Source organism: Schistocerca serialis, chromosome 8 (assembly GCF_023864345.2).
Source record: "Schistocerca serialis cubense isolate TAMUIC-IGC-003099 chromosome 8, iqSchSeri2.2, whole genome shotgun sequence".
NCBI classification, from domain to species: Eukaryota; Metazoa; Arthropoda; class Insecta; order Orthoptera; family Acrididae; genus Schistocerca; species Schistocerca serialis.
Window position 1 is genome coordinate 443565197 of NC_064645.1, and position 27393 is coordinate 443592589.

The 27393-nt window shown below is 45.1% G+C and overlaps 1 protein-coding gene and 1 pseudogene across 1 annotated transcript in view; one reads left to right on the forward strand and one right to left on the reverse strand.

The window, feature by feature from the left end:
* Positions 1 to 27393, reverse strand: part of LOC126416797 (dipeptidase 1-like) — a 504557-nt gene that overhangs the window by 141990 nt on the left and 335174 nt on the right. The window contains exon 4 of the mRNA XM_050084666.1: positions 13822 to 13954. Within this exon, the coding sequence (XP_049940623.1) occupies positions 13822 to 13954 (133 nt within the window). The remainder of the gene's footprint in view (positions 1 to 13821; positions 13955 to 27393) is intronic.
* LOC126417530 (5.8S ribosomal RNA) lies at positions 8139 to 8293 on the forward strand (annotated as a pseudogene).

Genomic DNA, 27393 nt, shown 5'->3' on the forward strand with positions numbered 1-27393 from the left:
AGCACGTGTATTTACGGATTGCCTGCGTAATGTTGAGGTAATCCTCCCCCTCCCCGCCCCCCTCATTAGTAGCCAGCGTATTCCCATATACTTCCTCAATAAAACCTGTGGGAACAGCTCCGACGTTTACTCCATCCCAGTGCCAGTATTAAGGATATTAAGTGCCATGTCTTCCTTTGCACACTTGTGCTTCTTTAGTGAATACAGGAGCGACGAACAGATGCCGTCCACGAACAAAAAATTCAGATATTAATTTATTCTAGATCTACATCTACATCCATACTCCGCAAGCCACCTGACGGTGTGTGGCGGAGGGTACCTTGAGTACCTCTATCGGTTCTCCCTTCTATTCCAGTCTCGTATTGTTCGTGGAAAGAAGGATTGTCGGTATGCTTCTGTGTGGGCTCTAATCTCTCTGGTCTCTTCGCGAGATATACGTAGGAGGGAGCAATATACTGGTTGACTCTTCGGTGAAGGTATCTTCTCGAAACTTCAACAAAAGCCCGTACCGAGCTACTGAGCGTCTCTCCTGCAGAGTCTTCCACTGGAGTTTATCTATCATCTCCGTAACGCTTTCGCAATTACTAAATGATCCTGTAACGAAGCGCGCTGCTCTCCGTTAGATCTTCTCTATCTCTTCTATCAACCCTATCTGGTACGGATCCCACACTGTTGAGCAGTATTCAAGCAGTGGAGGAACAAGCGTACTGTAACCTACTTCCTTTGTTTTCGGATTGCATTTCCTTAGGATTCTTCCGATGAATCTCAGTCTAGCATCTGCTTTACCGACGACCACCTTTATATGATCATTCCATTTTAAATCACTCCTAATGCGTACTCCCAGACAATTTATGGAATTAACTGCTTCCAGTTGCTGACCTGCTATTTTGTAGCCCTGTTTTCAGGGCTATATTTTACATGATTAATGTAACTATGCAGATGTTTGCCTAAACGATAAGGACATATCACTTCATGTTGTTATAATACTGCCGTCTTCTGAAGAAGATAGATTTATATCTATTGAAACCTAGGTAAAGATTACTTTATCCTTTGCAACTGGTCGGCTGCTCTTAGTCTGATTTACGTGGAACCGTTGCTGTAGCGCAGCTATGTTTAAAGTACTAAATGATAAGGGATCTATCTTTCTATGCATTCGCAGCACATTACACTTGTCTACATTGAGATTCAATTGCCATTCCCTGCACCATGCGTCAATTCGCTGCAGATCCTCCCGCATTTCAGTACAATTTTCCATTGTTAAAACCTCTCGATATACCACAGCATCATCCACAAAAAGCCTCAGTGAACTTCCGATGTCATCCACAAGGTCATTTATGTATATTGTGAATAGCAACGATCCTATGACACTCCCGTGCGGCACACCTGAAATCACTCTTACTTCGGAAGACTTCTCTCCATTGAGAATGACATGCTGCGTTCTGTTATCTAGGAACTCTTCAATCCAATCACACAATTGGTCTGATTGTCCATATGCTCTTACTTTGTTCATTGAACGACTGTGGGGAACTGTATCGAACGCCTTGCGGAAGTCAAGAAACACGGCATCTACCTGTGAACCCGTGTCTATGGCCCTCTGAGTCTCGTGGACGAACAGCGCGAGCTGGGTTTCACACGACCGTCTTTTTCGAAACCCATGCTGATTCCTACAAAGTAGATTTCTAGTCTCCAGAAAAGTCATTATACTCGAACATAATACGTGTTCCAAAATTCTTCAGCTGATCAACGTTAGAGATATAGGTCTATAGTTCTGCACATCTGTTCGACGTCCCTTCTTGAAAACGGGGATGACCTGTGCCCTTTTCGAATCCTTTGGAGCGCTGCGCTCTTCTAGAGATCTAAGGTACATCGCTGCAAGAAGTGGGGCAAGTTCCTTCGCGTACTCTGTGTAAAATCGAACTGGTATCCCATTAGGTCCAGCGGCCTTTCCTCTTTTGACCGATTTTAATCTAATATCAAATAGTAAGAATAATACATAGCTTTGTTGCTAAAGTAGCAGCGTCAGTTGTTAATCGTAGATTTGAATGTACAAATATACACAGATAAAAAATATTTATAAAACTGTCACTCTTCAGTAAAATGTCTGTCCAGAAGATGTCGAGCCCTGGCCACTATCAAAGTCTGTAATTGTTGTTCAACTGGCTAACACAAGAAATGGGATCAGTGCACGAATGTTCGAACTTAAGTACACCCGCTGCTGGAGCTCCGGGGAGGGGTGCTTGCATCTCATTGCCAGTGGCGTAATCGTTCGTGGCAGCGTCCTTGTGTTGTTGCGACTGTAGGAAACGCGGTGGCGGCGCGTGTTTCAAAGTGAGGCCGAGAGAATAGTGACCGATACCGCACTGAGGACATGTAGCAACAGTTGTGGGCTAGTTTGCCTCAGTTGTGGATATAACAATCAATGTAGATCGCATCGTCAGATGATAAAATAGTCTTTTATCGTGTGACGATATGATGCACATTCATTTAAAATGCTAAATAATTTCATAATATTCTAAGTGCCTAGCTACCTTTGTTTATACACCGAAGCGCCGAAGAAAGTGGTATAGGCAATCGCACTCAAATACAGAGATATGTAATCAGGCAGAATACGGTGCTGCGATTGGCGACGCCTCTGTAAGACAAGTGTCTGGCGCAGTTGTTAGATCGGTTACTGCTTCCACAATGGCAGGTTATCAAGATTTGAATCTGAACGTGGTGTTATAGTCGGAGCACAAGCGATGGGACACAGCATCTCTGAAGTAGCGAAGAAGCGGGGATTTTCCCGTAAAACCATTTCACGATTGTACCCACAATATCAGGAATCCGGTAAAACATTAATTCCCGACATCGCTGCGGCTGGAAAAATATCTTGCAAGAACGGGTCCAACGACGGCTGAAGGGAATCGTTCAGTGTGACAGAAGTGCAACCCTTCCGCAAATTGCTGCAGATTTCAATGATGGGAAATCATCAAGTATCAGCGTGCGAACCATTCAACGAAACAGCATCGATATGGGCTTTCGGAACCGAAAGGCCCATTCGAGTACCCTTGATGGCTGCACGACACAAAGCTGTATGTCTCACCTGGACCCATCAACAACGACATAGGACTGTTGATGACAGGAAACATGTTGCCTGGTCGGACGAGACTCGTTTCAAAGTGTATCGAGTGAATGGACGTGTACGGGTATGGAGACAATCTCATGAAACCATGGACCCTGCTTATCAGCAAGGGACTATTCAAGCTGGTGTAGGCTCTTAACGGTGGGGGACGTGCGCAGTTGGAGTGATACGGGACCCTTATACGTCTAGATACGACTCTGACAGGTGACACGTACATAAGCATACTGTCTGATCACCTGCATCCATTCATGTCCATTGTACATTCCGACGAACTTGGGGAACTCCAGCAGGACAATGCGACGGGTCCCACACGTCCAGAATTGCTACAGACTGGATCCAGTACACTCTTATGAGTTTCAACACTTCCGCTGCCCACCAAACTCCCCAGATATGTACATTATTGAGCGTATCTGGGAAGCTTTGCAACGTGCTGTTCAGAAGAGATCTCCACCCCTAGTAGTCTAGCGGGTTTATGACAGCCCTGCAGGATTCATGGTGTCAATTCCCTCCAGCACGGCTTCAGACATTAGTCGAGTTCATGCCACGTCGTGTTGCGGCACTTCTGCGTGCTCGCGGGGGCCCTGCACGATATTAGGCAATTGTACCATTTTCTTTGGCTCTTTAGTGTATGTATGTAACAAGCTTTTTAGTGCATTAAGCACGTCGGAAGATGGTATCTACTTGGCAAAATCGGTGATGTACATGCTTTTTAATATATCTAAGTCAATATGATGTAATAAATTATTATAAAATCATTTTCAAAGATCGTATATTTCCAATAATTGAAAAAAAAAACATTTTCTGCGATGACAGAGATGTAATTTAAAACAACTGGATAGCAAGCGAAGTGGGCATTATCAGCCAAGCGTAAAGCGACTGGAAAGGGAGGGGATGTGTTCAACATTTTACAGTAAATGAGGAAAGCGAGAATGATGTCATATACACTTTGCGATGTAAAAAAAAAAAAATATTCACATTATCGCTAACTCCAAATTAGTGAGGGTTTACTTTATTTTTAACCGCAGTGTCGCTATTATTTTATAAAGATGAATGTAGAAATGACAGTGTACACAGAGAATACGTCCTATTGGGTAAGTAAGCTATAAAGTGGAGTAAATACATGCCTCCGACAACAAGCATGTAGTAGGTAACAAGTCTCTTTACATATTGGATGGGTCAGAGATGAAAATACCAGCGGTCTGCATTCTTACACGAGATAGCACTACTGTGTGGAAGTGGGTCGCCACCGCTGACGTGGCCCGTGGTTGGAGAGGGCCGTATGACGCGGAGACAGGCCGCCGCGCTGGAAGCCTCATAATCTCTTCACCGCGACACCCGCCTCCGCTCCCGTAACTCGCGTGCCACGGTGCGATAACTTATCTGTCGTGTGCAGGCCCTTCGGAAACAGCCCAACCCTCCAATCTTCACTGAGCCGTGCAAGGCAGTAATTCCCCGAAGAGATACGAGTGGTTAACGTCTGAGAAACCACAACGATTATCTCGTTAATTTGGTTTCGTTGTCCCGTTTTGTACACGGCATGCTTTTGCTATAAAGAGACCAACGCTACACAAAAATAAAATCTACAGTGCAGGAATTCGGCAAGCAGGTTCTCCTAAGACAGTCGTAGTCACTATACTACAGAAGCCACGTCTAAAGTGGTCAAAGATTGCAGCATAATTTGCCTTATGACTCAATGTGCCACAGCCCAGCCACTGCTCGTAAAATGCTGATAGGAATAAAACACAAGAAAGAAAAGAACTCGTCGTAGTATCAGTTGAGGCATTTTTCAGATGACCGCTCAGAACAAAATGGTTATTTAAGATACGACAGTTTACATACTCACTTTCAATATACTTGAATAACTACCTGATTTTAATATAGAAATACATTTTAAAAGGCTGTGTACTCTATTACGTAAATCTTTCCATAATACTAGATATTTTAACCCGTGTTTAAGCGTGAAAAATAATATTTCAAAAAGTGGTTCAAATGGCTCTGACCACTATGGGACTTGACATCTGAGGTCATCAGTCCCCTAGAACTTAGACCTACTTAAACCTAACTAATCTAAGGACATCATACACTTCCATGCCCGAGGTAGGATTCGAACTAGCGGCCGTAGCGGTCGCGCGGTTCCAGACTGAAGCGTCTAGAACCTCTCGGCCACTCCGGCCGGCAGTAATATTTCCGTTAACATTTATTGGCCCTTTTTCGTTAAATCAGTGCCAGTAGGTTATAATGAGCAAAAATTTATTTCCTCAAATGTTATTTGAACCCTCAGAACTCATTAATACATGACAGTAATATTCTTCTTAATAATACCTACGATCAGGGACTCAATTTATTTTCCTGTCGTCTTCCTTCGTATTCGGATTGTCATTTGACTGTCGTCGTTTTCTCCGCATTACTGCTGTTTAATGTAGCACAACCTCGAAACAAATTTTTTCTTATTAGAAACCCAACACTAACTGCCGAGGCTCCAAATACAATGACTTGCACTGTTGCACATAAGCACTCGCTACATTAAAATGAATGAGAAACGCTGTGCGCACATGCATCAAGAAAACGCAGCCCTGACCACTACCATTGACATAATGAAACAAAACCTTGGTAGAATATTCTGCATATTGTTGTTGTTGTGGTCTTCAGTCCTGAGACTGGTTTGATGCAGCTCTCCATGCTACTCTATCCTGTGCAAGCTTCTTCATTTCCCAGTACCTACTGCAGCCTACATCCTTCTGAATCTGCTTAGTGTATTCATCTCTTGGTCTCCCTCTACGATTTTTACCCTCCACGCTGCCCTCCAATACTAAATTGGTGATCCCTCGATGTCTCAGAACATGTCCTACCAACCGATCCCTTCTTCTAGTCAAGTTGAGCCACAAGCTCCTCCCCAATTCTGTTCAATACCTCCTCATTAGTTATGTGATGTACCCATCTAATCTTCAGCATAACCCATTGATTAATCCTAAATTCCCGAAGAAGTGCGTGTAGACCTATAGACCTTCCTTCCGGAAAATGCCTCAAGTATGATTTTTACTTTGGATTTTGGATTCAGTAGAGGTAGGGGAACAACAGACGCCACTGTATATATTGTAACACTGATGGAAAGCAATAGAGAGATGTATTAGTGATTCGTAAACTGAGACAAGCTTTTCATCTAGTATAATGCAACTATGAGTTAAATACCTACAAATAGCCACAAACTGCAAGGACAGGACACTATAAGCTGCCGGCCGCTGTGACCGAGTGGTTATAGGTGTTTCAGTCCGGAACCGCGCTGCAGCTACGGTCGCAAGTTCGAATCCTGCCTCGGGCATGGATGTGTGTGATGTCCTTAGGTTAGTTAGGTTCAAGTAGTTCTAAGTCTAGGGGACTGATGACCTCAGATGTTAAGTTTTGGACTCCTCTCTGGGGCGCAGACTTGCGTGAAGTCTTGAGTTGTCAAGGAGAAGAAATTCGTTTACTCTCTTTCGAGATGATGCACTCATACACTCCAGTACTGCAGGAGTGACAGCTGTGTGTGGCCGGTCGGCACGCGGGAGACTGGACAGGTTTGTGCGGCCTTACTGTGATGATGAGATTCGACTCACCCTGCTTTTGTTTACTGCCAGGTCTCCTTAGACATTCTGCAAGCGCCTATGAATATTTGCAATGCTCAGGTTTTCCGCCAAAAGAAACTCAATGACAGCTCTCTGCCTGGAACGCTCCTCCGCTACAGACACCATTTTGAAGACACCATATAGAGCCGCCAACTATCGGAACTTCATGAAACTGCAGGGGCTGAAACGTGAATATTACGCGATATCCCACAGCAAATTCCGCATTTTTTTCCAACGGAAATTGGGCGAAGAAAAATGTCTTACGATACTTATTTAATGCCCCTCACAAGAGCAGAAAAAAAAATTTATACGCCTACACACACACACACACACACACACACACACACACACACACACCCACACACACACACACACACACACACACACCCACACACATCAAAATTTATTGGCTGCATACTCTCAAACAGAACCGAAAAAGGAAAGCTAAGCTAGAGCTCTATGCACAAACTCTAGGCTCCAGCCGCCGCGATTGTGGCTGTTCAAAAATGTTCAAATGTGCGTGAAATCTTATGGCACTTAACTGCTAAGGTCATCAGTCCCTAAGCTTACACACTACTTAACCTAAATTACCCTAAGGACAAACACACACACCCATGCCCGAGGGAGGACTCGAACCTCCGCCGGGACCAGCCGCACAGTCCATGACTGCAGCGCCTTAGACCGGTGGCTGTTCAAATGGTTCATACGGCTCTGGGTCCTATGGGACTTAACATCTGAGGTCATCAGTCCCCTAGAACTTAGAAATACTTAAACCTAACTAACCTAAGGAACCGTAGCGGTCGCATGGTTCCAGACTGAAGCGCCTAGAATCGCTCGGCCACAGCGGCTGGCAGTGTGGCTGTATCTAGTGCTGATGACGTGGGATCTACAGCTCTACTGGCACCATAGCATGGCATCATTGTCGTGTGATAACACTGCTGAGTATCAGCCTTTTGGAAGCCATATTACAACCGCCATATCACTTCAGAACTGATTAGCGTATTTGTACCGTTCTTTATCTTCTGTCCCCAAATATTCTAAATGTGTTGCCGCCGACTAACGACAATTTGGCGCCAGCAGACGACCACCGCAGAGACGCTGCATGTCAACGCAGCGGTTCCAATACGGACGACGCCCGAACCACGCCTCCCGGAGTTGCTAGGCGCCACCGCTGCGCAGTCTGCTGTGAAATACGGCCCCAGGAGACAAGCTGACACTTCCAATTCTGCTATGCTTCTAGTTGCTTGTGTCCGGAATCGTGGAGTTCTCGTTCTGCCGAGATGACGTCGGTTTACTGTGAACTGAATTGATCTCCGGTGGACGAACGCTAACAAGGGAAACTTCTCATTGCACCGCTCTCAGATTTAGTCGTAAACTGGCCCAGTGAACAGCCCGTCAAAAACTGAACGCAGATCAAGCATGAACTGTGGACCACTCGGCTCTTGGGTCGATGCAGAACGCAGCAAATTGCACGTCGACATGTGAACTGCAGAACACATGAACATCGACGTTTCGAACGCACATTGCGGTTCATGAATTCCGTTCCCGGGCCACGTCTGGCTGAGGGTCGGCAAGGGTCGTCGAGCAGATGCGCAAAACTATAGACCTATATCTCTGACGTCGATCTGTTGTAGAATTTTAGAACATGTTTTATGCTCGCGTATCATGTCGTTTCTGGAAACCCAGAATATACTCTGTAGGAATCAACATGGATTCCGGAAACAGCGATCGTGTGAGACCCAACTCGCTTTATTTGTTCATGAGACTAAGAAAATATTAGATACAGGCTCACAGGTAGATGCTATTTTCCTTCACTTCCGGAAGGCGTTCGATAGAGTTCCGCACTGTCGCCTGATAAACAAAGTAAGAGCCTACGGAATATCAGACCAGCTGTGTGGCTGGATTGAAGAGTTTTTAGCAAACAGAACACAGCATGTTGTGCTCAATGGAGAGACGTCTACAGACGTTAAAGTAACCTCTGGCGTGCCACAGGGGAGTGTTATGGGACCATTGCTTTTCACAATATATATAAATGACCTAGAAGATAGTGTCGGAAGTTCCATGCGGCTTTTCGCGGATGATGCTGTAGTATACACAGAAGTTGCAGCATTAGAAATTTGTAGCGAAACGTAGGAAGATCTGCAGCGGATAGGCACTTGGTGCAGGGAGTGGCAACTGACCCTTAACATAGACAAATGTAATGTATTGCGAATACATAGACAGAAGGATCCTTTATTGTATGATTATATGACAGAGGAACAAACACTGATAGCAGTTACTTCTGTAAAATATCTGGAAGTATGCGTGCGGAACGATTTGAAGTGGAATGATCATATAAAATTAATTGTTGGTAAGGCGGGTACCAGGTTGAGATTCATTGGGAGAGTGCTTAGAAAATGTAGTCCATCAACAAAGGAGGTGGCTTACAAAACACTCGTTCGACCTATACTTCAGTATTGCTCATCAGTGTGGGACCCGTACCAGATCGGGTAGACGGAGGTGATACAGAAGATCCAAAGAAGAGCGGCTCGTTTCGTCACATGGTTATTTGGTAAGCGTGATAGCGATACGGAGATGTTTAGCAAACTCAAGTGGCAGACTCTGCAAGAGAGGCGCTCTGCATCGCAGTGTAGCTTGCTGTCCAGGTTTCGAGAGGGTGCGTTTCTGGATGAGGTATCAAATATATTACTTCCCCCTACTTATACCTTCCGAGGAGATCACGAATGCAAAATTAGAGAGATTCGAGCGCGCACGAGGGCTTTCTAGCAGTCGTTCTTCCCGCGAACCATACGCGACTGGAACAGGAAAGGGAGGTAATGACAGTGGCACGTAAAATGTCCTCCGCCACACACCGTTGGGTGGCTTGCAGAGTATAAATGTAGATGTAGATGAAAACAGGAAGAAGGTATACAGAAATGTGAAAAAAGAAGCAAAATAGAAACAGTGAACAGTCCAAGCTAAAGACGTGCAACATCGTGCAGACTGCAATAAAGGTGTCGTCGTGATCGTGTGGTCGCGGTGTTGGACTGCGAAGTGGGAGATCCGTGCTCCAATCTCCCTCGTGCCCAGTTTTTTTTTCACAAAATTATGAACTTTCCGACCGGTCATTGACTTGTGTATTCTCCTCCTGTAATCGTGGCGATTGTCATACAATACAAGGTGTGATTCAGAAGTTTCAAGACAGGCTCATTTCTGAGTAGGGGAGCGCGCGCAGAACCCTGGAAATTGCGCATTGCTTGCAGCTTGAGTGCGTGTCTTTGACCCCGATCGAAAAGTGGGAGAGGCGAAAATGGAGCAGCCTTATCCGATTAAGTTTTGCGTGCGACTGAACAAAACCGCCACTGAGATTCTCGGTATGATTCAAGACGTCTTTAAGGAAGAAGCCATGTCTCGTGCAAAGGTTTTCTTGTGGTACAAACGTTTCAGAGATAGCCCTGGGAATGTTGAGCCGAACGGATCAAAATGTGGAGAGAGTGCGGGAACTTTTAAACAATGGGCGATTGGATTCTCCACGGCAACGCACCCGCCCACACGTCGCGCGCTGCCGCCGAAGTTTTGGTCAAGTTCAACGTGACAACACTGCCGCAGCCACCCTACAGCCCCGACTTGGCCCCAAGTGACTTTTTCCTCTTCCCCCGAATCAAGACAAGCCTAAAAGGGAAGCGATTCGATTCCATCGACGCCATCCAGCAGCCTTAGACGAGAGCCCTTGACAGCGTGACGCCAGAGGCCTTCCAGAAGGGCTACGAACTGTGGAAGACGCGCTGGCAGCGCTGTGTTGATCATGAAGAATAATATTTTGGAGAATTTTAGTCCACTGTACTTAAATGTCCAGTAAGTTTCTAGTTCTGATTTAAGTATTGAAACTTTTGAACTACACCCTGTATATTACCGTCGCGAGTAAATGTGATGAAGAGAGAGAGCAAGCGAAATATCTAACAGACCTCTCGCAGAAATGAAAGCAACGAACAAGTGTGAACTATGTCAGATCACAGGAATTCAAGAGTCAAATCTTCCAAAATGGAACGCAAGAATCATAACATGTGGTACTTGTACATAACAAACAAGAGGACCCTGGAGGACCCTTCCTTACTTCTCGCTGTTGCAAAAGGGCGTTACCCCACGATACATACACAGAATTGAATATGACGAACTGGCACTTCAATAATCGGATGGACAGTTCGTAATTTTGTGAAGAAATTACATGAGGTACAAGGGAGATTTGAACACAGCTCTCGTCCCTCGGCAACATCTTGACCACATAACCGAGACGCTGTGGCTATTCAGATTCGATCGATGTTGCCCATGTTTAACTTGGACCGTTCCTGTCTCTTTTGCTTCTTTTTCCACGGTTCACTACGCTCTCTTCCTGTTTTCATATTTGATCTGTATTTAGTTTTTGACGAGCTACCCAGTGGGCCATTTTCCGATTAAATCTGAGGTGTGTGCGATTTGGTGTTTCTTGGAAACAGTGGTGTACAGAACACATTCAGAGTTCAAGTACGTGGGTTTTTTAATAAGTAATGCAAAATGTCTTCGTCTCGTCCAATTTCGTTGGAAAAAACGCGGAATATGTTTTATAGAGTTTCAATAGGTGGTGGTCCTATACATAGCCTTCAAAATGGCGTCTGTAACCGAGGCACGTTCCAAGCAGAGAGCTGTCTTTTGGGGGAAAAACCAGAGCATCGCAGCTTGCAGACTATCTGCGGAGACCTGTCTAATCTCCCGCGTGCCGGCCGGCCGCCCAAAGCTGTGACTTCTGCAATGCTGGAACGTGTAGACACTCGTTTGTAGCGATCGACGGATTACAATCAAACGCCTCGCTGCACAACTGGACTTCTCTGTCGGCAGTGGTGACACACTCGTCCACAAGCTGGCGTACTCAAAGAGGTGTCTACGTTGGGTTCCGCGCCGTCCGACAGGAGACTATAAAGAGCAACGTGCATCTGTGCTGAACTACTTGCGCGTTCGGAGGCTGATCGTGATAATTTTTTACCGAACATAGCCACAGGCGATGAAACACGAGTTTATCACTTCGAACCGGAAACAAAACTGCAATCCATGGAGAGACGCCACAGGACCTCTCCTGCGAAGAAAAAGTTGAAAGCCGCACTACGGTGGCACAAGCCACTCAGGTGAACAGACACTATGCTGAAAAATAGGGTTTTGTAGCCAGAAGAGTGGAGAATAATATGGTATATTGACTTTCTGAATAAAATCAACCAGCTTTGAGAAAAAAAAGTTGCATTACTTACTGAACGCACTTCGACCCGCCAGGTTAGTGGACAGCACTAAAGCGCTACTTCCTGGACTCGGGTAGGCGCGCTGGCCCCGGATCGAATCAGCCCAGCAGATTAACGACGAGGGCCGGTGTGCCCGCCAGCCTGGATGTGGTTTTTAGGCGGTTTTCCACATCTCACTAGGTGAATACTGGGCTGGTCCCCATTTCCCGCCTCAGTTACATGCCTTGCAGGTATTTGAAACACATTCGCACTATTTCATGATTTACACTAGTTGCAGACAGCTGGGGTACACTGATTCCGTACAGGGAGGGGGGGGGGGGGGGGCGGGGGTCGTCAGGAAATTCAAATTAACCTTGCCAAAACCGATTGTAACCACGCAGACCCCGCGAAAACAGCGGGACAAAGGCTTAAGAGAAAGAAGAAGACTTACTGAACGCACATCGTAGTACAGATAATGTAGTACAGTGTTTGTTGCAGCTTTTTTGTGTATTTGTGACAACTTAAGAGTTATCTGTTCACGCGCTTCTTATACAGAGTCACAACGGACTGGAGAGCTACAAAAGATGTGTTTTTTCAGAGTTCAATAAACTATTGTGTTTACTTACTGTGCGTGTTAATTCATTGATTGTTCTCCATGTCCAAACGCATGAACAATAGGAATACAACACTAAGGAATTGAGTTTATTAACTTTTACAATGGGTTCTTATGATCTGTCGTCAGCTGCTTTGTACTCTGTGTGTACCTACACAAATTTATTTTAATGAGCAGGTTTACTAATTACGTAGTATGATGCTGGTTGCAAGGTATATTCACTAGACGCCGGTAATGACAGAGGGAGAATAAGAGCGGGTAAGGTAGGTCTAGAGCACTCTGAATGGGAGATGCCATTACGATCCCAGCCATATTCTGTATCTCTTACCGTGTCGACGATAGCAGTCATCGGAAACTAAATTTTAACATTTTAACATCGGTTTTGACACGACTTCGTGTCATACCGTGCAAAGATGCGGTGCCACACCAAAGTCAGCAACGCACATCCTTACCGTAGATATTAGCGATGAATCGCTGCAATCCGCTACTATAAATGGGAGAGGCTCAAGAAGACACGCCCCCTCTCTCAGCAAAACAGCGCCTCGCACACACGGGGGTCAGTATAGAGACGAGCATGGAAGCACTCTGTCCCCGTTCCTGACCTCGGCTGAAGTAGATGGGTTGGGGTTGTTTGGGGGAAGAGACCAAACTGCGAGGTCATCGGTCTAATGGGATTAGGGAAGGACGGGGAAGGAAGTCGGCCGTACCCTTTCAAAGGAACCATCCCGATATTTGCCTGGAGTGATTTAGGGAAATCACAGAAAACCGGAAATCAGGATGGCCGGACGCGGGATTGAACCGTCGTCTTCCCGAATGCGAGTCCAGCGCGTCACCTCGCTCGGTAAAGTAGCTGTTCCAGTCTCAGACGAAAATGTACTTTTGTAAACTTTCAGCATTGCAAATTCAAGACAAGAGTTTGTTAATCAGTGCAGTAAATGATACTCTAACAGTCAGTGACAGTTGTAAATTCACTCCTGTGGCAAAGGATTGTCTGAAGTTTAGTAAATAAGGTAGTAAACCAGCTATACTTCGTATGTTGTAGTTAGACGAGCCCTCTCACACAGCAATGAAAGAACCCATAGTTATGGCCAGACGATTGTTGGTTCTTCTGGTTATAATACTTAGCCACCCCAAATCTCTTAGACCAGAACACTGTTTCATAAATATCGACTAGTGCAGTGAAAAAGAGGCAACAAATAATATGCCGATGCAAAGAAGAGGAGGAAAAGCAACGAGTATGGGGCTGTTGGGACTGGTACTGACCGTTGGCCGTCTTGACGAACTGCAGGTCCTTGGGGTACTGCTTGATGAAACGTTTGATGACGTCTATCTGCTCCAGGGTCTTCTCCACTGCGTCCTCGTACTGCGACTTACAGTCCACGTACGCGACCCAGAACTGCAACACAGCAAACAAACCAGAGTTCTCACTACATGAAACCAAGCGGGAATTTCAGATTAGCAGGGTTCAATCACAGCAGCGCTAACAGATCCACTGGCCACGGAAACCTTGCGTCTACACGACAGTACAAAACAATAATACGAATTCAGTAAGAGAATGAGAGTACAATGCCTGATTGAAAAAAAGGAAACATAGACAAATCTCTTAAAGAACAGAAAACAGGTGGTAAGTTAGTAAAAGCTGTTAAATACTCGCTTAGAACTTAAATTAACTGTTTACATTAGATTTTCAACACAGCATATTTTCAGAGGCCTGCTGCTACATTTGTTACTGGCCGGTTCGATCAGTACGAATGTACTGCAGAAATGAATCGTAAGAGTCGATGTTAACCCAAGGAAGGAAGAGGATTCTTTCGCGAAACTGTAACAGAACCGATATTTGCGACAGACTGCGGACTATTCTACTGCCTCCAACGATCATCTCGCGTAGAGAGACTAGGACCCATACACAAACGCACAAGCTGTCGTTTTATACCAGCTGTTGATTTTCCCCCACTCCATTTGCGAGTGGAACGGGAAAGCGGGTGACTAGCAATGTTACGATAAGGTATCCTTTGCCAGGTACTGTACAGTGGATTGCACAAAGTATACAGTGTGAACAAAAACTCACACACTCTGACACCATAGTGCTATTCCTTGCATACTAATGGTACAAAAATTTCCTTAGCAGAACTTCGTCCCATGGGTATGTTCAGTAGAAAATGGACATTAAACAATGGCAATTTGGAACACTACAATCACTCGTACAAGTAACTTCATTCAATACTACGACTGGCGATCAATAAATAATACAACACATTTTTTTTTCTCGGCCAGTTTTAGTTGAAAGAAAAAATGCAGAATTTGTTGTGGGACATAGTGGGATATTTCCGCTTCAGCTCCAATAGTTTCATCTGTCAGACATCTGCATTTGCATATGCATATACACGGTGCTCGAAAATTCACGGAGTCTGACGCCACAATGCGATTCCTTGGCCGCTAACAATTCAAAAAATGTGTCTAACAAAACTGAGTACCACGCATATTTCCTTAATAAATGAACGTCAAATAAAGGTAATTTGACAACATTGTAATCACATATACGTCAAGTACCTTATCATTAGTGTTGCTCTGTGCTGTTTAGTTTGTGTAGTGGATACAGTTTAGCATTAGAGTACTGGCGTACAAGAGGTGGTGGTGGTGGTTAGTCTTTAACGTCCCGTCGACAACGAGGTCATTAGAGACGGAGCGCAAGCTCGGGTTAGGGAAGGAAATCGGCCGTGCCCTTTCAAAGGAACCATCCCGGCATTTGCCTGAAACGATTTAGGGAAATCACAGAAAACCTAAATCAGGATGGCAGGAGACGTGATTGAACCGTCGTCCTCCCGAATGCGAGTCCAGGGTGTTAACCACTGCGCCACCTCGCTCGGTGGCGTACAAGAGTTAGATTCCAGGCCTAGGTGTACTTTTTCCTATTTTCTGATTTTCTTCTGCCTAATAAAACTGTGCTGGTGTACACTGTTTCTTAAACGATACATAGAGGAGTTGGTGCAGGGGTTGGACAGCAATATGGAAATACCAAAAACACATAGCCATGTCTAAAACGCTGTATGAAAATCTTTGGCATTCACAACAGCTTCCAGTCGTCTAGGTATGGATAAAAACAGCTCATGTATGCTTTTCAGTGCAGTCTTATACCATTCTTCTTCCAAAGTAGTGGCAAGTACAGTTAACAATCATGGAAGTGCGTAGCGATTATCCACCCTTCTCTCAAAAGTAGACCATAAAGGCTTGGTAATACCGAGGTCTGGTGATTGCAGTTTCCAGGGCAGACGCGACAATTCGTCTTAGTCCTCACAGAACCAGCCCTAACGACACGAGCTGTGTGAACGGGGGTCTCGTCGTCTTGAAATACAGCATCATCACTGGGGAACAAACATTGTATGATGGTATGGACATGATCAGCCAAAATGGGCACATAATCGTTGTCAGTAATGCGGCCGTACACAGTAATCGTGGAATAGCACAATATGGCTGCGCAAATAATCATCGAACCCCCTGCATGTTTCTCTCATAAGTTGGAAACGGTGCGAAGCAAGACTCATCTGACCAAATTACTTTCAGTTGTAGGTTTCATAGTTTTGGCACCACGTTTTCCTGGCATTTGCATCACAGATTTTGAATTCCAGGTCGCCCTGCAGTTCCCAACTTATGAGTATCTCATCGCATTCTTTTGGAGCTGACAGGAAGGCGCGTGCAACATTCAGTGTCATGCCAACAGTGGCTTGAGGAGAATTGTTATGAATCGTATTTGACGTCCTGACCCTCAGATTTTCCCATTGTTAACCTAGGCGTCATACACAATGATTCAAATAAGCTCTCCAGTTCCGGAACCACTTAAGATATCTTAATTTACTCTTCACTACTACTACTATTAATACTACTACTACTACTACTACTACGTGATCAGGCCCAGTGGACCACACGCATCTACAAGTTTCCTCCTCCACTGTATTCTGTCCATTGCTGCTATCCGCCATCCGTCCACATCTATTGACACTTGGTTTAAACCTTCATGGAGTCCATCCCTCCTACGCTTCTTGAGTCTCCCTGGCGGTCTCTTTCCTGTAGGTGTGAAATCCAGGAGCTTCCGAGGCCATCTGAGATCCTCCATCCGGGCCACATGGCCGGCCCACTTCATTCGTTTGGCCTTTGACATTTCCTGCTATGTTGGGCTGCTGGTATAGTTCCTCAGGCTCTTGGTTGTATCTGATCCTCCATTCCCCTGTATCTGCATCCAGAACCGGACAGAAGATCTTCCGAAGCTCTTTTCTCTCAAAAACAAGGAGCTTATGGAAGTCCTGTTTCCGGATACTCCATGTCTCACAGCCATATAGAACAACAGGCTGAATCAGGGTTCTCACTTCAACCAGATGAATTTTAAAAGCCACACAACACAACATACAGTGTCTTGTCATTGCTGTTGCTGTAATCTTCAGTTGGACGATGCAGATCTTCACGCAGTGCCAATGCTCTGTAAATTTCTTCACCTCTGCATAACTACTGCAGCCTACATCCATCAGAAGCTATTTGCTGTATCTGGATCCTTGACTCCCTCTACAATTTTTACCCTCCCCCAGCACACCACAGCACACCCACCCACATTTTTCTTGTCGTACAGAGATTAATTAAAGAGCTATCGGTATCACATTCTACTCTTCAGATTGAACTACAGTAATTTCTGTAATTAGTATCCAAGACTTAGAAACAAATTCAACCGCTCTCTCCGAATTATGGTAAGCAGTTGCGGATGCATCACAATATTTTGATCTCTGGATACGCCTGCTTCGAATGCCGAACCGATTAATGCTTTATGAAGAAATTCGTGATATTATTTTCAAATAAGAATTACTTCGGATAAAATGGGCACTGAGGAAATGTAGCTTGCTATTCTGTCTTCGCAATCCACATGTAACTAGCGCTGGCCACCTTGCAAAAAATCTTTCGCAAACCAAGGGAAAATAGACTTTCTACTTCCTTATGGAGTTGCAGAAGGAACGCGAAGGCAACATCTGAGGAACTCTGATAGAGTACGACAGTGTAACGAATGTGTCGAAAGTTGTCGCTGGAAGGGGGTCGCAATGCTACGAAGAGGAAATTAGTAAATGTTTAGGATTTTCACTATCCAAAATCTACACTACTGGTAATTAAAATTGCTACACCACGAAGATGAAGTGCCACAGACGCGAAATTTAACCGACAGGAAGAAGATGCTGTGATGTGCAAATGATTAGCTTTTCAGACCATTCACACAAGGTTGGCACTGGTGGCGACACCTACAACGTGTTGACATGAGGAAAGTTTCCAACCGATTTCTCATACACAAACAGCAGTTGACCGGCGTTGCCTGGTGAAACGTTGTTGTGGTGCCTCGTGCAAGGAGGAGAAATGCGTACCATCACGTTTCCGACTTTGATAAAGGTCGGATTGTAGCCTATCGCAGAATATGGAATCGGTGGATTCAGGAGGGTAATACGGAACGCCGTGCTGGATCCCAACGGCCTCGTATCGCAAGCAGTCGAGATGACAGGCATCTTATCCGCATGGCTGTAACGGATCGTGCAGCCACGTCTTGATCCCTGACTCAACAGATGGGGAGGTTTGCAAGACAACAACCATCTGCACGAACAGTTCGACGACGTTTGCAGCAGCATAGACTATCAGCTCGGAGACCATGGCTGCGGTTACCCTTGACGCTGCATCAAAGACAGGAGCGCCTGCGATGGTGTACTCAACGACGAACCTGGGTGCACGAATGGCAAAACGTCATTTTATCGGATGAATCCAGCTTCTGTTTACAGCATCATGATGGTCGCATCCGTGCTTGGCGACATCGCGGTGAACGCACATTGGAAGCGTGTATTCGTCATCGCCATACTGGCGTATCACCTGGCGTGATGGTATGGGGTGGCATCGGTTACACGTCTCGGTCACCTCTTGTTCGCACTGACGGCTCTCTGAACAGTGGACGTTACATTTCAGATGTGTTACGACCCGTGGCTCTACCCTTCAGTCGATCCCTGCTAAACTCTACAGTCCAGCAGGATAATGAACGACCGCATGTTGCAGGTCCTGTACGGGCCTTTCTGGATACAGAAAATGTTCGACTACTGCCCTGGTCAGCACATTCTCCAGATCTCTCACCAACTGTAAACGTGTGGTCAATGGTGACCGAGCAACTGGCTCGTCACAATACGCCAGTCACTACTCTCGATGAACTGTGGTATCGTGTTGAAACTGCATGGGCAGCTGTACCTGTACACGCCATCCAAGCTCTGTTTGACCCAATGCCCAGGCGTATCAAGGCCGTTATTACGGACAGAGGTGGTTGTTCTGGGTACTAATTTCTCAGGATCTATGCAACCAAATTGCGTGAAAATGTAACCACATGTCAGTTCTAGTATAATATATTTGTCCAATGAATACCCATTTATCATCTGCATATCTTCTTGGTGTAGCAATTTTAATGGCCAGTAGTGTACTATTACCTAATATAGAAAGGCGTAGATTATTGTACAGTCAGAATAGACTACTGTGGGAGATTTGCCTCCTCTACTTTTCAGTGATGATAAATCTCCATGTTCAGCACGGTGCGAGGTAGTAAGTTTTTCTTTTTTTCCTGGCAGGCGAGCTGTGTTTGCCTCCTCTACTTTTCAGTGATGATAAATCGCGATGTTCAGCACGGTGCGAGGTAGTAAGTTTTTCTTTTTTTCCTGGCAGGCGAGCTGTGTTTAACCACTCTACTGAAGCTGGGGAGAAGTAGGTGGGCTAAGCATTAAGTTTTTTTTAATTAAACAAAGGGAATTTGAAGAATAAAGCCACAGCGACAAGAAAATGCCCAACCTTTCTGGGAGATAAATAGAATTCCTTTTAACTGCGAAAAAGCTTACGAGGGTCTTGTCACAATAAAGATAGGCGGAGAATGTGAATGAGGGGACAGGGGTGGAAGACAAAAGACGGTAAGAGCCACCTTTGTTTTCCTCGGCGCGGCGCCGACGGTGTTCCGGCCTAGCAGTAAGCCGATTAGGGCAGGCGGCCCGGCCTCGTGCTCGCTGCATGCAAACGCGGACGTCTCGGCCACCGCCGGTCTACGCTTCGCTACCGTTGCGGCGGGCTCTTGCGCATCGGACTGTGACCGTGTATTCATGGACACTCGAAAGCGACTGCGTACTCACATCCTGTTAATTTGCACGCTACTGGCATTTTTCATCACAATCATCATCCTCATCATCATCATCATATCATCATCATCATCATCGAGCGGTGGTGCACCTAACCTAACCTAGTCTGATTTAAAGCAACGGGGAGTTGCCGCGACAAGTACTCTGTGGAGGCAGCCGCCACGGCGCTCTTCTTCGCGAGATAGAAAAACGATTTAAGGTCTACCTCCTGCAAAAAGTGGACAAAACATCCGAAATTAACCGATGGGTTGGATTTTCATACTGCCTCTATGTCAGAAATCTGTCCTTAATATCAATTAGATCGGGTGTCATGTTAATTGTTTTGCAACCGGTGAAATATTGCCGTCCGGGAAACTAACCCTTGCAATACTAGCACAAGTCGACCTCTCATCCGCATTCGAGACTGTAAATCACAAACTGCTGCTCACTAAAATATACGCTATGACTAATGATTCCGGGCTGATACAAATTATATCAACTCTTCTCAGCAACAGACGGTTCATCGTAAACCTAGGAGGGTAGCGAAGCCGATGGCGTATCCAGAAAAATGGACTACCCCAAGGCAGTGTCCTCGCACCCACTCTTTTCAACATATATGTGAATGATCAACCAGTTGCACCAGGGACTAGGAGCTTTGCTTACGCGGACGATCTTGCAATAGCCGTGCAGGGTCGGAACTTTAACGACATAGAAATTAGCCTTACGAATGCCCTCAACGGTCTAACGCCATCCTACGAAGTCAACTGCCTACGCCCGAACGCAGCAAAAACATTATCCTGCCTATTCCATCTTCGAAACCGAGACGCCAAACATACCCCAAACTTCACGTGGAACAACCAACGGATCGCGTTCAGCAGCACTTCTTGTTATTTAGGCGTCACCCTTGATCGCACACTTACTTACAGACATCATGTAGACAAGGTCAGGGGCAAACTATCAACAAGAAACAACCTCCTGAGTAAGCTCACCTCCACAAAATGGGATGCCGACCCACATACTTTACGTACGTCGGCACTTGCGCTCTGCTACTGGGTTGCTGAATACGCTGTCCCAGTTTGGGAAAGATCAGCGCATGCGAAACGAGTGGATCCTCTGCTGAACGATGCCCGTCGCGTAATCACGGGATGCCGAAGACCCACCCCGGTTAGCCAACTTTATTTGCTTAGTGGCATAGCTCCACCCAACATCAGACGAGCTATAGCAAGCGAAGCAGAGCGCCTCAAGCAACTGCGCGACCAGCGCCATCCTCTCTTCGGACAAAACCCTCCACACACACGTCTAAAATCAAGACGGAGTTCCCTCACCTCAGTTCAACCGCCCGAAACCTCAAAACAAAAGGCCAGATTGTCAAAATGGCAAGCACCACTGCCTACAGGAGACCAGGCACCTCTAATCTCACCCAACGAAGTGGGCAGATGCAACGTAAACATGTGTAAATGGGGATACCGAGACGGGACGGACACGTGCCAGTGCGGACAGACCCAAACAATGGACCACCTCCTCAAATGCAGCAACATGGGGGAAGTGTGCAGGAAAGAAGATCTGGCAACCGCTACGGCAGTGGCAGTCAAATGCGCTGAATTTTGGCGGGACGTGATGTGATATGATATATATATATACTATGTTTGTCTTTATATTGTAATGTGACTCCCCATTTTGGGTTTGTTTTATTAATACATGTGTGTATTGTATTTGTATTTGTATTTGTATTTGTGTGTATATGTAATATGTGGGTTGTCTATGGCTTGGACACGATTAAATAAATAAAAATACTAGCACATTTTCAGTAACATGTGTTACCAAGTGGGGAGAGGTGGTGGTGGTACTGCATGCCCATTTAAAAAAAAAAAAAAGTTGTTGGCTTGTATTAACAACATACTTTTTAAAGAGGTGCTGATGTGTAAGTAGAGTCCAGAACCTCAGTCTCTTTTATCACACTCTTAGCAATACCGGGTGATCAAAAAGTCAGTATAAATTTGAAAACTGAATAAATCACGGAATAATGTAGATAGAGAGGTACAAATTGACACACATGCTTGGAATGACTGTATCATCAGAGTTGGGAGGGCGGTAAAAGAATCCAATTATTAATTTATTCCGATTGGCAAGAATGGCTTCTGCCCATACTAACTTATAGGAACTATCTACTTCGGTTTCGCTGGAAGATAAACCACTTCTAACAGCAACAAACACGCATCCGTCAGCTGTATTTAGCATCTTCATTGCCCCCTGTAGAATGCGGCCGAGAACTGTCATGAAGAACGAAATGCATGACAGTTACGTTACTCTGATTGCATGAAATCAGGCGAAATCTGTCACCAGGTTCTCATACGTGGCCGGGGGAGGGGGGGGGGGTGAGGGGGGGGGCATTATTTTGTAGGCATCTTTTCATGCTCACTATGCGCCCTATGCGCCCTGAAGTGAAAAGAGCGACGTCACGCGATCGACGGGCACACCAGAGGCGCTGTCAAACATATGTATGCAATGTTTCGTCAGATTTTCACTGTGGGTTTCAATTTAAGTATTTTTTAAAAACATTTGTAGTGGTCATAAGATACCGCTCCCCTTCAGCCGCGTTGGTACAGGGTGATCAAAAAGTCAGTATAAATTTGAAAACGTAATAAATCACGGAATAATGTAGATAGAGGGGTAAAAATTGACACACATGCTTGGAATGACCATAGAAGACTAAGTAAATATTCCAGAACTGAATCACGTAATAATTTAATAATAAGGTTCCGTCCGGAGTATGCTGATGCAATAGTTCCATACTTGATTACATACAACCACTCGTTCGACCGAAGATCCGTACCCGAAGACTGGAGAGTTGGCCGGCCGGAATGGCCGAACGGTTCTAGGCGCTACAGTCTGGAACCGCGCGACCGCTACGGTCGCAGGTTCGAATCCTGCCTCGGGCATGGATGTGTGTGATGTCCTTAGGTTAGTTAGGTTTAACTAGTTCTAAGTTCTAGGGGACTGATGACCTCAGCAGTTAAGTCCCATAGTGCTCAGAATCATTTTTTTTGACTGATGACCATAGAAGTTAAGTCCCATAGTGCTCAGAGCCATTTGAACCATTTTGAACCTGGAGAGTTGCACAGGGCACAACAATAATCAAGAAAGGCAGTAGGAGTAAACCATAAAATTACAGGCCCATTTTATTAACGTCGACAAGAACCAGGATTTTGGAACATTCGAATATTATGAATTACCTAGAAGAGAACGGTCTACAGACAGACAGTCAACATGGATTTAGAAAACATCGTTCTTGCGAAATACAACTTCGCTCACACTAAGAGCTGAATGCTATCGACAAGGGACTTCATTCCAGAAGGCCTTGACATTGTGCCTCACAAGGGGCTTGTAATCAAATTGCGTGCTTAAGGAATATCGCCTCAGTGCGACTGGATTTTTTTATTTCCTGTCTGAGAAGTCACTGATGGAAAGTCATGGAGTAAAACAGAAGTGATTTCTTACGTTCGCCGAGGTAGTATAGGCCCTCTGTTGTTCCTCAGCCATATATGCGATTAGGAGACAATCTGAGCAGCCTACTTTGGTTTGCAGATGAAGCTGTCGTTTGTCGTCTAGTAAAGTCATGAGAACATCAAAATCAACTGCAAAAAATCTGTATGGTGCAAAAATTGACCCTAAATAATGAAAAAAGTGAGGTCATTCAAATGAGTGCTAGGAGGAGGCCGCGAAACTTCCGTTACTCGATAAATCACGCAAATCTAAATGCTGTAAATTCTTCTAAATACCTGTGGATTATAATTACGAGCAGTTTACATTGAAAAGAAAACATACATAAAATGTTGTGGGAAAGCCGAACAGAAGAACGCGCTATATTGGCAGTACACTTAGAAGACGCAACAGACCTACTTGAGATACTGCCATTCAGTACGCTCGTCCGTCCGCTTTTGGCGAACTGCTGCGCGGTCTGGGATCCTTACCAGATAGGGCTAACGGAGTACATCGAGAAAGTTCAGAGAAGAGCTGCACTTTTTTTATTATCGAACAATAGGAGACAGAGTGTCACCGATTTAATATAGGATTTGGGGCGGAAATCGTTAAAACAAAGGTGTTTCTCGTTCGGAAGGATCTTCTCATGAAATTTCAATTACCAACTTTCTCCTCCGAATGCGGAAATATTTTGCTGACGCCGACCTACACAGGGACAAACGATCGTCATAGTAAAATAAGGGAAATCAGAGCTCGCATGGAAATATACAGGTGTTCGTGTCTTCTGCACGCTGTTCTAGCCATGTAAATGTAGATGTAGTTAATTGGAGATGAAGAGTTCGCACAGGATTAAGTAGCATGGATAGCTGTATCAAATTAGTCTTCGGACTGAAGACAACAACATATGGTCTAGATTACAGACGAAACGGATATGTGGCGAATCTCCGATTCCCAGTCATATCTTACCAAGTAGCGTATCCAGATAATAGGACAATATCGGCCAGAGACTGGATTTTCAATAAATTATGGAAATTTCGCAATTCGACTTTACGTAATGCACATGCAAGATACTCTAAACACAAACAAAAGCACGATATATTCATATCAAAACACCGTTTATTATTAATTTTAGGAAAATAAAAATTAGTAGGGTATACTCATACTTAACTAGAGGAAAATTAGGGCCACTGAACACAAGTTTCTCTGCATTAAGAGGTTAAAGGTGATTTCGGTTCCCTTCGTGAGCAAGGCTAGTTTCGTTTAAAAATCTTTCGCTATATACACTGCGCTGAAAGATAAATTATCACAAACCTTTTTCAAATTCGTATACTGTGTCACATTAGGTAACCATCTAATCTAATGGCGGTTGCGATCAATTTAAACTGTCTTCAGATAACAGTCAGCTTAGTTTGCAGTCGCGTTTATTTCTGGGCAATCACACTATCATTACTTTCATTTGCCACCTCGTTAAAATCAGCCATCCTTGCGCAAGACTGGAAACCGATGAACATAAATTCACGATTACAGACAGCATTCAGAACTGACGAGGCTTGGTTGGAACGATTGCGTATTAAAACAAACGTCGGCTAGTGTGAAACAATTCTCTTCACAAGCAGACCGAAGTTACTGCGCAAACATCAACGCTGCAGACAGGTTCGATCAATTTAAATACAAGCAACCCCAATACATTTCCGAGAGAAAGCTGGATACCTCTGTGTCTGGCTGGACCGGGAAGTTACATGGAGGAGGGGGGGGGGGGGGCAATCACAAAGTATACGTTGCCAACAGGGCGCACTCGAGGCTCAAACAACTCTACCCATGCTCAACAGGGAAAGCACACTAAATAGGAGTGCGTCAAGGTCCATATACATGACACTGACCAAACCTCTGATGATGTACCAGCTCCCGTCTTGGGATATACAGGTCCAACCCGCCTGCGCTGCCTGCAGATCATACCGAACAAAGTGTCCGCCCCGGTAGCTGAGTGGTCAGCGTGACAGACTGTCAATCCTAAGGGCCCGGGTTCGATTCCCGGCTGGGTCGGAAATTTTCTCCGCTCAGGGACTGGGTGTTGTGTTGTCCTAATCATCATCATTTCATCCCCATCGACGCGCAGGTCGCCGAAGTGGCGTCAAATCGAAAGACCTGCACCAGGCGAACGGTCTACCCGACGGGAGGCCCTCACCACACGACATTTCCATTTTATTTACCGAACAAAGTGTTACGCATCATTAACAACGCTCTACGCCACACTCGCACCGTGGATATTCACAATGAATACCGCCTTGAAATCCTAAAGGATGTACTCAAAAAACTCGCCACACAATTATACAGGAAAATGGTTGAAATGGCTCTGAGCACTATGGGACTCAACTGCTGTGGTCATAAGTCCCCTAGAACTTAGAACTACTTAAACCTAACTAACCTAAGGACAGCACACAACACCCAGCCATCACGAGGCAGAGAAAATCCCTGACCCCGCCGGGAATCGAACCCGGGAACCCGGGCGTGGGAAGCGAGAACGCTACCGCACGAATTATACAGGAACGCGAGACACTATCCTTTCATCTTTACTCTGGTGTACTATGATCACAACTATAGGTGGAAGCATAAGCGACCAAATGCACTGCTAGCTAGGCCATTATCACCCATGGCGAGCTAACATGCAACTGACAACGTCGGCAAGCTCCTGCACATCAGCAATATTGATTGGATATGCCATCTATCACAACCGACCAACAGGCTAGAGCAGGGAAGCCGAAGAGCTCACACACTAACGAAAAAAAAAAAGTTCAAAACTACGTGAATCCAGTATATGACCTACTGGACACTAACCCATGATGAACCCAAGCAATCCGCTACTGCTCTTACTACCCGACTCGACTGTCGCAGTGGGTTTTTTCCTTGGCTCCTGCCTAGTCCCTTTTTGGCACTACGCTTCAAACCGCTACACTTCGTTTAACTTTCAACTCAATCTACCTCCAGATGGGTGCGTATTAATGGTTAACCATAAGCAGGCGTACACAAACATCGCAGTACCCACACCTTTCGAGAACTCACTTAGTGAAAACTAACGAATATGCAGAAATGGCAATAGGCCTTTTGTGTTGGTCATCATGCCGGTGTGGGTATGGAGGAGCTCCACCATTTCAAACTCGTTAAAGTAATCCCAAGACGTGTCGTGAGGTTTGCGAACTGCGGCTGATTGAGTCTCTTTTCCTCTACTTCTTTGAGGCATTCTTGGTAAAATTCCAGTAGGGTAGGATCTTCTGTCGAGGTCTTTTAGCTTCAACGGCTCCCTAAATAGTTTATCTAGAAAGGTTACGATCAAGTAATTTCGCTTTTCATCTAAGGAACTGAAACTACTTTCTAATTGAGCTTTCAAGAGGCTCTCATGTGTGCTAAGTCAGGAATTTTTTGTACTGTCTCTTCATTATCTGAATGTTCATTTAATACCACAACACGTGATATCACTTCAGATATGTGGAGGGAGCAGAACTTATTTTCGTTGGGGGTTTAATAGCTTAACGTACTGCACCAAACACCACTGATGAGACGAAAAATTACAAGCATATCGTGAACAATCACTTACAGCGACATAGCTCGTTTTTGTTCGAGCAGATGACCTACTATATAAAGGTGGAGTTCCAGCTCTTGCAGCTACTGAAGCTTCAGTAAATTTAGATCGTTTTGAATCGCCAACAGTTTCTCTTGAACTGAGCTCGGAGGACTGAAATGCATTACGAGATGTCTGCCACTAGCGATCATTAGTGGAGCTTCACGTTGGATCTTTATTGGGCCGGCCGATGTGGCCGAGCGGTTGTAGGCGCTTCAGTCTGGAACCGTGCGACCGCTAGAGTCGCAGGTTCGAATCCTGCCTCGGGCATGGATGTGTGTGATGTTCTTAGGTTAGTTAGGTTTAAGTAGTTCTAAGTTCTAGGGGACTGATGACCTCAGATGTTAAGTCCCATAGTACCAAGAGCCATTTGAACCATTTTTTTTTATTATTGGTTTATTTTCGACCCTCTGAATTGAATGGATGTAACATGTAGCAAACTCATACTCAGCCGCTCGAACACCTTTTCATCTTAGAGCACTATCATTGAAGTATTTTATGTATTTTGCCCTGGTCAATAACTCAGAGATATGTTGTAGTATTAAGCTCCACTGTTCTATTTTCTCCACTGTGGGAACCTAG